Source organism: Entelurus aequoreus, linkage group LG01 (genome assembly GCF_033978785.1).
Source record: "Entelurus aequoreus isolate RoL-2023_Sb linkage group LG01, RoL_Eaeq_v1.1, whole genome shotgun sequence".
Classification (NCBI taxonomy): domain Eukaryota; kingdom Metazoa; phylum Chordata; class Actinopteri; order Syngnathiformes; family Syngnathidae; genus Entelurus; species Entelurus aequoreus.
Genome location: NC_084731.1, coordinates 99,776,501 through 99,791,689, shown reverse-complemented (window position 1 = coordinate 99,791,689; position 15,189 = coordinate 99,776,501). Strand labels below are relative to the sequence as shown.

The 15,189-nt window shown below is 41.5% G+C and overlaps 1 protein-coding gene and 1 long non-coding RNA gene across 5 annotated transcripts in view; one reads left to right on the top strand and one right to left on the bottom strand.

The window, feature by feature from the left end:
- Positions 1-15,189, top strand: part of rhobtb3 (Rho related BTB domain containing 3) — a 109,084-nt gene that overhangs the window by 92,467 nt on the left and 1,428 nt on the right. Inside the window, exons 9-12 of the mRNA XM_062063555.1 lie at positions 3,534-3,639; positions 6,471-6,644; positions 9,863-10,029; positions 11,710-11,806. Coding sequence (XP_061919539.1) covers positions 3,534-3,639; positions 6,471-6,644; positions 9,863-10,029; positions 11,710-11,806 — 544 coding nt within the window. The remainder of the gene's footprint in view (positions 1-3,533; positions 3,640-6,470; positions 6,645-9,862; positions 10,030-11,709; positions 11,807-15,189) is intronic.
- LOC133660254 (uncharacterized) lies at positions 2,428-8,892 on the bottom strand. Of its 4 annotated transcripts, none has more exons than XR_009827794.1 (4): positions 8,793-8,892; positions 8,475-8,545; positions 6,491-6,890; positions 2,428-2,551 (listed from the first exon to the last, which is right to left on the bottom strand). It is a non-coding gene; the product is annotated as an uncharacterized LOC133660254 (long non-coding RNA). The 4 variants fall into 4 exon arrangements; XR_009827795.1 differs by lacking the exon at positions 2,428-2,551 and having other exon boundaries at positions 6,411-6,669; positions 6,773-6,890; XR_009827796.1 differs by lacking the exon at positions 2,428-2,551 and having other exon boundaries at positions 6,411-6,664; positions 6,773-6,890.

The following is a 15,189-nucleotide window of genomic DNA, read 5'->3' as shown; positions in this document are numbered from 1 at the left end:
AATAGTGAGAGTCCAGTCCATAGTGGATCTAACATAATAGTGAGAGTCCAGTCCATAGTGGATCTAACATAATAGTGAGAGTCCAGTCCATAGTGGATCTAACATAATAGTGTGAGAGTCCAGTCCATAGTGGATCTAACATAATAGTGAGAGTCCAGTCCATAGTGGATCTAACATAATAGTGAGAGTCCAGTCCATAGTGGATCTAACATAATAGTGAGAGTCCAGTCCATAGTGGATCTAACATAATAGTGAGAGTCCAGTCCATAGTGGATCTAACATAATAGTGAGAGTCCAGTCCATAGTGGATCTAACATAATAGTGTGAAAGTCCAGTCCATAGTGGATCTAACATAATAGTAAGAGTCAAGTCCATAGTGGATCTAACATAATAGTGAGAGTCCAGTCCATAGTGGATCTAACATAATAGTGAGAGTCCAGTCCATAGTGGATCTAACATAATAGTGTGAAAGTCCAGTCCATAGTGGATCTAACATAATAGTGAGAGTCCAGTCCATAGTGGATCTAACATAATAGTGAGAGTCCAGTCCATAGTGGATCTAACATAATAGTGAGAGTCCAGTCCATAGTGGATCTAACATAATAGTGAGAGTCCAGTCCATAGTGGATCTAACATAATAGTAAGAGTCCAGTCCATAGTGGATCTAACATAATAGTGTGAGAGTCCAGTCCATAGTGGATCTAACATAATAGTAAGAGTCCAGTCCATAGTGGATCTAACATAATAGTAAGAGTCCAGTCCATAGTGGATCTAACATAATAGTGTGAGAGTCCAGTCCATAGTGGATCTAACATAATAGTAAGAGTCCAGTCCATAGTGGATCTAACATAATAGTAAGAGTCCAGTCCATAGTGGATCTAACATAATAGTGAGAGTCCAGTCCATAGTGGATCTAACATAATAGTGAGAGTCCAGTCCATAGTGGGGCCAGCAGGAACCATCCCGAGCGGAGACGGGTCAGCAGCACAGAGATGTCCCCAACCGATGCACAGGCTAGTGGTCCACCCGGGGTCCCGACTCTGGACAGCCAGCACTTCATCCATGGCCACCGGACCTGTGCAACTCACTCAGTAGTGATGATAACCTCCACTTAGAATCAGACAGTAGTGATGATAACCTCCACTTAGAATCTTCTCCTTTTTATGCACTTTACAAGAAATACATTGGTGGCAAACTCCATAGCTTGCTAGCTTGTGCGCGCTAGCTTTCTGAGACTCTTATTTTGTTAGCCCAGGCAGGATGGAGCAGGGCTTTTATTGTGAAGACAGGAACTATAATAATAATAATAATGGATTAGATTTTATATCGCACTTTTCTATTATAGATACTCAAAGCGCTCACAGAGAAGTGGGAAGACATCATTCATTCACACCTGGTGGTGGTGGTAAGCTACATTTGTAGCCACAGCTGCCCTGGGGTAGACTGACGGAAGCGAGGCTGCCAGTTTGCCCCTCCGACCACCACCTACCATTCATTCATCATTCATTCACCTACGGCCCCTCCGACCACCACCTATCATTCATCATTCATTCATTCACCTACGGCCCCTCCGACCACCACCTATCATTCATTCATCATTCATTCACCTACGGCCCCTCCGACCACCACCTATCATTCATCATTCATTCATTCACCTACGGCCCCTCCGACCACCACCTATCATTCATTCATCATTCATTCATTCACCTACGGCCCCTCCGACCACCACCTATCATTCATCATTCATTCATTCACCTACGGCCCCTCCGACCACCACCTATCATTCATCATTCATTCATTCACCTACGGCCCCTCCGACCACCACCTATCATTCATCATTCATTCATTCACCTACGGCCCCTCCGACCACCACCTATCATTCATTCATCATTCATTCATTCACCTACGGCCCCTCCGACCACCACCTATCATTCATTCATCATTCATTCATTCACCTACGGCCCCTCCGACCACCACCTATCATTCATTCATCATTCATTCATTCACCTACGGCCCCTCCGACCACCACCTATCATTCATTCATCATTCATTCATTCACCTACGGCCCCTCCGACCACCACCTATCATTCATTCATCATTCATTCATTCACCTACGGCCCCTCCGACCACCACCTATCATTCATTCATCATTCATTCATTCACCTACGGCCCCTCCGACCACCACCTATCATTCATTCATCATTCATTCATTCACCTACGGCCCCTCCGACCACCACCTATCATTCATCATTCATTCATTCACCTACGGCCCCTCCGACCACCACCTATCATTCATCATTCATTCATTCACCTACGGCCCCTCCGACCACCACCTATCATTCATTCATCATTCATTCACCAGTGTGAGCGGCACCGGGGGCAAGGGTGAAGTGTCCTGCCCAAGGATACAACGGCAGCTGTCAAGATGTCAAGAGGCGGGGAGCGAACCTGCAACCCTCAGGTTTCTGGCACGGCCGCTCTACCCACTACGCCATGCCGCCCCTAATGCAGTCTTTCTTTAGAGTTTTGACGGCAGGTATGATGCAAGAGTCTGTTGGAAGAAAAAGTGAAAGAAAAAGAAAAATCCAAAAATTAGTTGCACCAATTTATAGGCCGCAGGGTTCAAAATGCAGGGAAAAAACATGCTCGTAGTCTGCAAAGCAGTAAATAATCCACCCATGACAAAGCAGTAAATAATCCACCTATGACAAAGCAGTAAATAATCCACCTATGACAAAGCAGTAAATAATCCACCTATGACAAAGCAGTAAATAATCCACCTATGACAAAGCAGTAAATAATCCACCTATGACAAAGCAGTAAATAATCCACCTATGACAAAGCAGTAAATAATCCACCTATGACAAAGCAGTAAATAATCCACCTATGACAAAGCAGTAAATAATCCACCTATGACAAAGCAGTAAATAATCCACCTATGACAAAGCAGTAAATAATCCACCTATGACAAAGCAGTAAATAATCCACCTATGACAAAGCAGTAAATAATCCAACTATGACAAAGCAGTAAATAATCCACCTATGACAAAGCAGTAAATAATCCACCTATGACAAAGCAGTAAATAATCCACCTATGACAAAGCAGTAAATAATCCAACTATGACAAAGCAGTAAATAATCCACCTATGACAAAGCAGTAAATAATCCAACTATGACAAAGCAGTAAATAATCCACCTATGACAAAGCAGTAAATAATCCACCTATGACAAAGCAGTAAATAATCCACCTATGACAGCTGCAATTAGAAGGATTGTTCTTCCAGACTCAACTTCCTGGATAAGTGACTCAGTGACCAGGATTAAAAAAGCATCTCCAGTTTGTTATCAGCTCCATTCTGATGCTCTTGCCGTCGCCATCCAAGCGGCTTTGGCCCGCCCGGCACCACGCGGCGCCGTTTATATTCCACAGGGGATGCGGCGTGAACGCTCAGAATGTCAACTGCACAATCCCAACTCGACATCCAGCTCAGGTGTCAGTAACTTTGACCTCCTCCTTCTATTCCTGTGTGCAGGCAGCCAGAGACACCCCGAGTGCACGAGCGGCCCAGCTGGGTCCCCAGACCCTGGTCAACCTCTTCAATTCCCCTCTCTACTCGGACGTCATCTTCATGGTGCAGGGTGCGTCCACACGGGCTAGTAACGTATGCGCTCACACGGCCGAGGAAGGTCACATTCTATCACACTTGATTGAATTAGGAGCCGGCAGACAGGCCTGCTGGTCCATATGAAGACACAATAAGTAGATAACCAGGACCTGCGTGTGAGTGCCTGGAAGAAAACCCTACAAGGCAGTGATGGGATCATTTGATGCAGGAATAATTGCAGCTGGCACTGGCTGTGAATGGCACTCAGCTTGTGTCACAATTTGCTGTTCATTGAAATGGCTTCTTTTGACACATGCTGACTCAACACTGTAGCACAGTGGTCCCCAACCACCGGGCCGCAGCCCGGTACCGGTCCGCGGACCGATTGGTACCGGGCCGCACAAGAAATTAAAAAAATTTTTTTTTTATTTTTTATTTTTATGAAATCAACATAAAAAACACAATATATACATTATATATCAATATAGATCAATACAGTCTGCAGGGATACAGTCCGTAAGCACACAAGATTGTATTTATTTATGTAAAAAAAATAAAAAATTTTTTTTTTTTTTTTTAATGAAATCAACTTGTCTTCAAGGGAGTGTGTTGTGTGTGTTAAAGGGAGTGTGTTGAAGGGAGTGTGTTGTGTGTGTTAAAGGGAGTGTGTTGAAGGGAGTGTGTTGTGTGTGTTAAAGGGAGTGTGTTGTGTGTGTTAAAGGGAGTGTGTTGAAGGGAGTGTGTTGTGTGTGTTAAAGGGAGTGTGTTGAAGGGAGTGTGTTGTGTGTGTTAAAGGGAGTGTGTTGTGTGTGTTAAAGGGAGTGTGTTGAAGGGAGTGTGTTGTGTGTGTTAAAGGGAGTGTGTTGTGTGTGTTGAAGGGAGTGTGTTGTGTGTGTTAAAGGGAGTGTGTTGAAGGGAGTGTGTTGTGTGTGTTAAAGGGAGTGTGTTGTGTGTGTTAAAGGGAGTGTGTTGAAGGGAGTGTGTTGTGTGTGTTAAAGGGAGTGTGTTGAAGGGAGTGTGTTGTGTGTGTTAAAGGGAGTGTGTTGTGTGTGTTAAAGGGAGTGTGTTGAAGGGAGTGTGTTGTGTGTGTTAAAGGGAGTGTGTTGTGTGTGTTAAAGGGAGTGTGTTGTGTGTGTTAAAGGGAGTGTGTTGTGTGTTAAAGGGAGTGTGTTGTGTGTGTTAAAGGGAGTGTGTTGAAGGGAGTGTGTTGTGTGTGTTAAAGGGAGTGTGTTGTGTGTGTTAAAGGGAGTGTGTTGTGTGTGTTAAAGGGAGTGTGTTGTGTGTCTTCAAGGGAGTGTGTTGTGTGTGTTAAAGGGAGTGTGTTGTGTGTGTTAAAGGGAGTGTGTTGTTTGTGTTAAAGGGAGTGTGTTGTGTGTGTTAAAGGGAGTGTGTTGTGTGTGTTAAAGGGAGTGTGTTGTGTGTTAAAGGGAGTGTGTTGTGTGTGTTAAAGGGAGTGTGTTGAAGGGAGTGTGTTGTGTGTGTTAAAGGGAGTGTGTTGTGTGTGTTAAAGGGAGTGTGTTGTGTGTGTTAAAGGGAGTGTGTTGTGTGTGTTCAAGGGAGTGTGTTGTGTGTCTTCAAGGGAGTGTGTTGTGTGTGTTAAAGGGAGTGTGTTGTGTGTGTTAAAGGGAGTGTGTTGTGTGTGTTAAAGGGAGTGTGTTGTGTGTGTTAAAGGGAGTGTGTTGTGTGTGTTAAAGGGAGTGTGTTGTGTGTGTTAAAGGGAGTGTGTTGTGTGTGTTAAAGGGAGTGTGTTGTGTGTGTTAAAGGGAGTGTGTTGTGTGTGTTAAAGGGAGTGTGTTGTGTGTGTTAAAGGGAGTGTGTTGTGTGTGTTAAAGGGAGTGTGTTGTGTGTTAAAGGGAGTGTGTTGTGTGTGTTAAAGGGAGTGTGTTGAAGGGAGTGTGTTGTGTGTGTTAAAGGGAGTGTGTTGTGTGTGTTAAAGGGAGTGTGTTGTGTGTGTTAAAGGGAGTGTGTTGTGTGTGTTAAAGGGAGTGTGTTGTGTGTGTTCAAGGGAGTGTGTTGTGTGTCTTCAAGGGAGTGTGTTGTGTGTGTTAAAGGGAGTGTGTTGTGTGTGTTAAAGGGAGTGTGTTGTGTGTGTTAAAGGGAGTGTGTTGTGTGTGTTAAAGGGAGTGTGTTGTGTGTGTTAAAGGGAGTGTGTTGTGTGTTAAAGGGAGTGTGTTGTGTGTGTTAAAGGGAGTGTGTTGAAGGGAGTGTGTTGTGTGTGTTAAAGGGAGTGTGTTGTGTGTTAAAGGGAGTGTGTTGTGTGTGTTAAAGGGAGTGTGTTGTGTGTGTTCAAGGGAGTGTGTTGTGTGTCTTCAAGGGAGTGTGTTGTGTGTGTTAAAGGGAGTGTGTTGTGTGTGTTAAAGGGAGTGTGTTGTGTGTGTTAAAGGGAGTGTGTTGTGTGTTAAAGGGAGTGTGTTGTGTGTGTTAAAGGGAGTGTGTTGAAGGGAGTGTGTTGTGTGTGTTAAAGGGAGTGTGTTGTGTGTTAAAGGGAGTGTGTTGTGTGTGTTAAAGGGAGTGTGTTGTGTGTGTTCAAGGGAGTGTGTTGTGTGTCTTCAAGGGAGTGTGTTGTGTGTGTTAAAGGGAGTGTGTTGTGTGTGTTAAAGGGAGTGTGTTGTGTGTGTTAAAGGGAGTGTGTTGTGTGTTAAAGGGAGTGTGTTGTGTGTGTTAAAGGGAGTGTGTTGAAGGGAGTGTGTTGTGTGTGTTAAAGGGAGTGTGTTGTGTGTGTTAAAGGGAGTGTGTTGTGTGTGTTCAAGGGAGTGTGTTGTGTGTGTTCAAGGGAGTGTGTTGTGTGTCTTCAAGGGAGTGTGTTGTGTGTGTTAAAGGGAGTGTGTTGTGTGTGTTAAAGGGAGTGTGTTGTGTGTGTTAAAGGGAGTGTGTTGCCAGCTCACCGAGCAGTCCTGGTAGCTCGCTGTGACGTCATGGCGGCCATGTTTAGTGGGAAGTACGCAGAGGCTCGCAGCCGAGTGGTGCCCATCCATGGCGTCTCCTCCGACACCTTCCTGTCCTTCCTGGAGTACCTCTACACTGACTCCTGCTGTCCTGGTACGTGTACTGCATGCAAACTACCCTTTCCCCGAGAAAGTAAGTCATCTTTTTCATCCGGTCGGATGAACATTTTATTTGTATTTGTTCGTTAGACATGGCCAGTAGAATGAAACATTGTTACCCACAGGTAAGCCATGTCACAGGTAAGCCATGTCACAGGTAAGCCATGTCACAGGTAAGCCATGTCAGAGTGCATCAGACTTCTAGTCACAGGCTCATTTGCAAGCCTCGTTCCTGGTTAGGCTTTGAAAGAAAAGTGAAAACACATACAGAAAGATTAAGACAGATAGATAGGTAGTTCTAGTACAAACCCCGTTTCCATATGAGTTGGAAAATGGTGTTAGATGTAAATATAAACGGAATACAATGATTTGCAAATCCTTTTCAAGCCATATTCAGTTGAATATGCTACAAAGACAAATAGTCAAACAGTTTAAGAACAACCTTTCTCAAAGTGCAATTGCAAGACATTTAGGGATTTCAACATCTACGCTCCATAATATCATCAAAAGGTTCAGAGAATGTGGAGAAATCACTCCACGTAAGCAGCATGGCCGGAAACCAACATTGAATGAGCGTGACCTTCCATCCCTCAGACGGCACTGTATCAAAAAGCGACATCAGTGTGTAAAGGATATCACCACATGGGCTCAGGAACACTTCAGTAAACCACTGTCACTAAACACAGTTGGTCGCTACATCTGTAAGTGCAAGTTAAAGCTCTACTATGCAAAGCCAAAGCCATTTATCAACAACACCCAGAAACGCCGCCGGCTTCTCTGGGCCCGAAATCATCTAAGATGGACTCATGCAAAGTGGAAAAGTGTTCTGTGGTCTGACGAGTCCACATTTCTAATTGTTTTTGGAAATATTCCACATCGTGTCATCCGGACCAAAGGGGAAGCCAACCATCCAGACTGTTATCGACGCAAAGTGTAAAAGGCAGCATGTGTGATGGTATGGGGGTGTATTAGTGGCCAAGACATGGGTAACTTACACATCTGTGAAGGCACCATTAATGCTGAAAGGTACATACAGCTTTTGGAACAACATATGCTGCCATCTAAGCGCCGTCTTTTTCATGGACGCCCCTGCTTATTTCAGCAAGACAATGCCAAGCCACATTCAGCACGTGTTACAACAGCGTGGCTTCGTAAAAAAAAAAGAGTGCGGGTACTTTCCTGGCCCGCCTGCAGTCCAGACCTGTCTCCCATGGAAAATGTGTGAAGCGTAAAATAGGACAGCGGAGACCCCGGACTGTTGAACGACTGAAGCTCGACATAAAACAAGAATGGGAAAGAATTCCACTTTCAAAGCTTCAACAATTAGTTTCCTCAGTTCCCAAACCTTTACTGAGTGTTGTTAAAAGGAAAGGCCATGTAACACAGTGGTGAACATGCCCTTTCCCAACTACTTTGGCACGTGTTGCAGCCATGAAATTCTAAGTTAATTATTATTTGCAAAAAAAACAAAGTTTATGAGTTTGAACATCAAATATGTTGTCTTTGTAGCATATTCAACTGAATATGGCTTGAAACGGATTTGCAAATCATTGTATTCCGTTTATATTTACGTCTAACACCATTTCCCAACTCATATGGAAACGGGGTTTGTACTTTATTGATTCCTTCAGGAGAATTACAATTCCAGCAGCAGTGTGCAGAATTGAAGTAAATAATGGGGGTATAAATGGAAACAAAATTGAAAAATATTACAATAAGAATAAAAATAAAAAGCAACAATGACAATAAAAAATCTAACAGTAAAATAAGAATATAATAAGTGTGCCGTTAGGGGTGCATGTGTGATGCAAGGGCTGTTTAACACCTTTCTTACGTCACGACTCTGGAGACCGATGAGCGTTGTCAGCAGGCTTAATGACGTTCAAAATTGTGAAACTAAAAAGACAAACAATACAGTCAATATATACATATGTTATGCAAATGTATTCATATATATGCTGTAATGCTACCTTACAAGACATGAGAAGGTAAACAAAGTGAAATTGTACTACGACGCCATCTTAGATGACATCGCAAATGATTGCTAATGAGTATGGCAAAGATCATACATCAAAAATCATAAATTTAGCTCGAAATATTTTAGACAAAAACCAAGTTTCAAAGTTCAACTTATGATACATACCGGCGATGCAACCTTAAACAAAGGATATATGCAGTTTTTCTTCGAAAATAACCACCATAAAGTACGTGCTGGAACCGGAGATTTCTCTGCTTGATTATGTCACTTCCGGTCAATAAAGTTTGATTCAAAATACACACTTCTCAAAGATGTACTAACTGCCATGACCACATGATGGCGACAAATACACATGTAATAATATTAATTACATAACAAGCTTATTTAAGCACAACACATTTCAACAACAAGAGTTTACAACTTTTAGTTGTAACAGAACAATAAGAGAAACTACACTGCAAAAAGTGAAATCTAAGTAAGATGAAATATGTCAAATAAGGCTGATATTTGCTTATTTTCTGTCTGATAAGATCATTCTTCTCACTAAGCAGATTTGATGTTAGAGTGTTTTACTTGTTTTAAGTGTTTTGCTCCTAAATGATGTCAGTAAGATATTACAGCTGAGATTTGATGAGCTATATTGAGTCAAACATGCTTGAAACTAGAATATCAAGTGTTGTGTCATCAACACTCACAAGTAGAAAACTACTTTTTTAAAGTCATCATTTCTTATTTCAAGCATGAAAAAAAAAAATCCTGACTTTGACACAATTGTGTCTCATATTTAAAACAGATGACAGCCAAATGGACTTTGCTGTTTTATTTCCAATGAAACAATAGAAAACACGTACTCATATAGTAGTACAGTTGGCACAGTACAGTAAACTGACAGTTAATATTTCAACATTTAACATGTGACGTTTTAAACAATTTTGAACAGAAATAGTTCATGCACATTCAGGTAAATTCTTCAAAATTACAATAAAACATTTTTTGGGCCGGGCTGTATATATGTGCACTAATTGACTGAAAGAGCACGCACTTGGCGCGATGATGTCATGATGTCATGATGTCATGATGTCATGCGGGGCTGGATAGTATTGCATGTTACACTGCACTCACACTTACTGTGTCTTTGTGTGTGTGTGTGTGTGTGTGTGTGTGTGTTTGTGTGTGTGTGTGTGTGTGTGTGTTTGTGTGTGTGTGTGTGTTTGTGTGTGCGTGTGTGTGCGCAGCCAGTGTGTTGCAGGCCATGGCCGTGCTGGTGTGTGCGGAGATGTACCAGGTGAAGCGACTGCAGCACCTGTGTGAGGTGTGTGTGTGTGCTTACCTTCAGAGCATGCCCAGCAGAGAGCTGGCATCTACGGGCATCAGCGTGGTTCGACTGCTGCGCCAGGCAAAGGTCAGTGCGGCTTCCACTCACCCAACAACAACTGGTGAGGCTTCAACTTTACATCTCGTTGCAAGAAGTGGGCCCAGTCATACCTTTCATTAGTGCCATCGCTCCTCACGCTGCCCAGTCATACCTTTCATTAGTGCCATCGCTCCTCACTGGTTTTTAATGATAACCCTTACAATTTATGCTATAATTAATACAAAACTCAGTCATCCAAAGGACAAAAGTCACACCAGGCTGGCACACCTGCAAATACATTTGTATGTATTTCCTAATAAAGACGTGTCATTTGAATAATGCGATCGCTCCTCGACAGTTTTTAATTATAATCCATACAATTTATGCTCAAATTAATACAAAGACGAAACCCATGGTATGCTGCCACACCTGCAAATAAATTTGTAAGTATTTTCTAATAAAGACGTATCATTTGATTAATGCGATCGCTCCTCACTGGGTTTTAATGATAACCCATAAATGATCAAATTAATAAAATTAATACAAAGACAAACCCATGGAATGCTGCCACACCTGCAAATACATTTGTAAGTATTTTGTAATAAAGACGTGTCATTTGATTAATGCGATCGCTCCTCACCAGTTTATAATTATAATCCATACAATTTATGCTAAAATTAATACAAAGACAAACCCATGGTATGCTGCCACACCTGCAAGTGCAATAGTGTACTGTCATAAAGGTGTGTCATTTGATTAATGCGATCGCTTCTCGCTGGTTTTTAATGATAACCCTTACAATTTATGCTATAATTAATACAAGACTCAGTCATCCAAAAGACAAAAGTCACGCCGGGCTGGCACACCTGCAAATACATTTGTACGTATTTCGTAATAAAGACGTGTCATTTGATTAATGCGATTGCTCCTCGCCAGTTTATAATTATAATCCATACAATTCATGCTAAAATGAATACAAAGACAAAACCCATGGTATGCTGCCACACCTGCAAGTACAATTGTGTACTGTAATAAAGACGTGTCATTTGTTTAATGTGATCGCTCCTCGCAAGTTTTTAATTATAATCCATACAATTTATGCTCAAATTAATACAAAGACGAAACCCATGGAATGCTGCCACACCTGCAAATAAATTTGTAAGTATTTTGTAATAAAGATGTGTCATTTGATCAATGCGATTGCTCCTCGCTGGTTTTTAAAGATAACCCATACAATTTATGCTATAATTAATACAAGACTCAGTCATCCAAAAGACAAAAGTCACACCAGGCTGGCACACCTGCAAATACATTTGTACGTATTTCCTAATAAAGACGTGTCATTTGATTAATGCGATCGCTCCTCTAAGAAACTTATAACAAAATAAATGTGTTTGTCACAGCAGTTGTTTGAGTGATATTGCACATGTGCTGTGTGTAGTTGTATATTGCACATGTGCTGTGTGTAGTTGTATATTGCACATGTGCTGTGTGTAGTTGTATATTGCACATGTGATGTGTGTAGTTGTATATTGCACATGTGATGTGTGTAGTTGTATATTGCACATGTGCTGTGTGTAGTTGTATATTGCACATGTGATGTGTGTAGTTGTATATTGCACATGTGCTGTGTGTAGTTGCATATGGCACATGTGATGTGTGTAGTTGTATATGGCACATGTGATGTGTGTAGTTGCATATTGAGTGCAGCAGTTGTTGTGTCCTCAGTGCCACAATGCAGAGCAGCTGTATGTGTGGCTGCTACACTTCATCGCCAACAACTACCTGATCTTCAGCCACAAGCCGGACTTCTTGGAGCTCTCAGGTCAGTCAGTGTGGCAAATATTATCTTCACCAGCTCATTTTAGCTGTGGGGCCGCATGGAGGAAACTGCTGATCATGTCCGTCTACTGCTGATCATGTCCGTCTACTGCTGATCATGTCCGTCTACTGCTGATCATGTCCGTCTACTGCTGATCATGTCCGTCTACTGCTGATCATGTCCGTCTACTGCTGATCATGTCCGTCTACTGCTGATCATGTCCGTCTACTGCTGATCATGTCCATCTACTGCTGATCATGTCCATCTACTGCTGATCATGTCCGTCTACTGCTGATCATGTCCGTCTACTGCTGATCATGTCCGTCTACTGCTGATCATGTCCGTCTACTGCTGATCATGTCCGTCTACCGCTGATCATGTCCGTCTACTGCTGATCATGTCCATCTACTGCTGATCATGTCCATCTACTGCTGATCATGTCCGTCTACTGCTGATCATGTCCGTCTACTGCTGATCATGTCCGTCTACTGCTGATCATGTCCGTCTACTGCTGATCATGTCCGTCTACTGCTGATCATGTCCATCTACTGCTGATCATGTCCGTCTACTGCTGATCATGTCCGTCTACTGCTGATCATGTCCATCTACTGCTGATCATGTCCGTCTACTGCTGATCATGTCCGTCTACTGCTGATCATGTCCGTCTACTGCTCATCATGTCCGTCTACTGCTGATCATGTCCATCAGTCAAATAGGTGGAATGAAGTCTTCAGAGTTCTAAAATGCTCCCACTAGTGGTCATGTTTCATCCATCAGAAGATGAAATAAATAATATCAATATTACAGGATGTTATTAATTAATACTCATTTTCCTCAACTGATGTACTAACATGATGTGCTTCATTGTGTACATATTTAGCATCGACTACAACAAAACTTGTGAATTAGGACTCATTTCATTATTCACACATGAAGTTAGAAGGGGATACATATTTCTTCAGCATACAGTAAAAGCCTAAAGTTTGGACACATTCAACTTTATGTTCATGACTATTTACATTGTAGATTGTCACATGAAAACTATGAATGAACACATGTGGAGTTATGTACTTAACAACAAAAACATGTTTTATATTCTAGTTTCTTCCAAATAGCCACCCTTTGCTTTGATTAGTGCTTTGCACACTCTTGGCATTCTCTCTCATGTACATTTGCAGATTAATAACGCACTTTAATTTGCGCGTACTGGTTCTTTACCTTGACCGTGGATGCTTCCCTGAGAGGTAGTCCGTTTTCAGGTCAGTCCAGACTTTGCCTTTTGAGCTTCTGGCAAACTTCACCCCCAAAACACACCCTAGAGATGTCGATAAATGCTTTTAAAATGTAATATTGGAAATTATCTGTATCATTTTTTTAAATTATTGATATCGTTTTTTTATTTTATATTAAATCCACATAAAAAACACAAGATACACTTACAATTAGTGCACCAACCCAAAAAACCTCCCTCCCCCATTTACACTCATTCACACAAAAGGGTTGTTTCTTTCTGTTATTAATATTCTGCTTCCTACATGATATATCAATATATATCAATACAGTCTGCAAGGGATACAGTCCGTAAGCACACATGATTGTGCGTGCTGCTGCTCCACTAATAGTACTAACCTTTAACACTTCATTTGACTCATTTTCATTCATTACTAGTTTCTATGTAACTGTTTTTATATTGTTTTACTTTCTTTTTTATTCAAGAAAATGTTTTTAATTTATTTATCTTATTTTATTTTATTAAAAATTATCTTAACCATACCCAGTTGTCCAAATTAGGCATAAAAATGTGTTAACTCCACAACTGTATATATCGGTATCGGTTGATATCGGTAATTAAGAGTTGGACAATATTGGATATCGGCAAAAAAGCCATTATCGGACATCCTTAACACACCCAATTAGCAGGTTTTGAGCAAATAAATCTCCTCAAACCTCAAAAAAATGTTCCTGGATGACATTCTGACAATGAAATTGCATTTCTGTCCAAATAGTTTTCAAGTTAATTGAAATCATGTAAGCAATGTACTAATTAATCTTGTTGATCAAAACTCAAGATAGTCGGTGTACTGCCCCCTCATGGCCGTTTTGCGAATGACATTGGAAATAACTACATTCAGGGAACGCAGAATAATCAGATTTTTTAAAAACAAACTACAGTAGATTAATCTGTTAGTGTAAAATATATCATCTTCTCTATGGAAAGTTACCAAATGTAATGCATGTAAACCAGGGGTTCATTAACTTTTTGACCCCGGGGCCCAACTTTACCACTACAGAGGGGGACGGGGCCCACTCAAATATTAACAATGAATTCATCTACTCTTGATTTTGATTGTGTTAGTCATATAGTTTGGTACTTGTTAAGTCCTATTTTTACCTGACACTATCAGGCTAGCGTGCTTAGTTAGCATTTCAGTTCAGCTTTTCAGCATCCACACGTAAACTCTACTGAAATAGCGTTTTGTAGTTCCCAAATTACACTTTATTGCCAAAAGTATTTGGCCACATATGAACTTGAAGTGCCATCCCATGGAATTGTCCAAAATGTTTTGGTATCCTGGAGCATTCAAAGTTCCTTTCACTGGAACTAAGGAGCCAAGCCCAACTTTTGGAAAGACAACCCCACACCATAATTCCTCCTCCACCAAATGTCACACTTCCATCAAATTGCCAGATGGAAAAGTGGGATTCATCAGTCCAGAGAAGGCGTCTCCACCGCTCTAGAGTCCAGTGGTGATGTCCTTTACACCACTGCATCCCACGCTTTGCATTGGACTTGCTGATGTATGGCTTAGATGCAGCTGCTCGGCCATGGAAACCCATTCCATGAAGCTCTCTGCGTACTGTACGTGGGCTAATTGGAAGGTGACATGAAGTTTGGAGCTCTGTAGCAACTGACTGTGCAGAAAATCTTTGCACTATGCTGACCTCTCTGCAGGCCTGGCCCTAACCAATCTGGCGCCCTAGGCAAGATTTTAGGTGGCGCCCCCCCCACATCGGCAGTGAAGTGTATATACTCACAAGAAACCGAATAGCTTTGTCTTTGACCTTTTTTTTTTACTTCAAGAAAGCAAATTTACATATTATATGAGAATGTTATGTTATGATTATCTTTAACCGAATCACAGCAGTGCTCCAATTAAAAAACAGCATTCCCTCTCATGTGATATTGCTTAATTAACATTAATGATGTGCACTTTAACAACTAGGCTTACAACTATACCTAATATATAAAGGGGTGGAAAAGTGACTATTACCTGCAGAGCAAACATTAGCTAACCAGAAGGCAATAACAATGTCAACAAAAAACACCTGCTTAAAAGATCTAATACAAATGTCCCTGAGGAATGTAAGGTGGGAGTACTGTAATT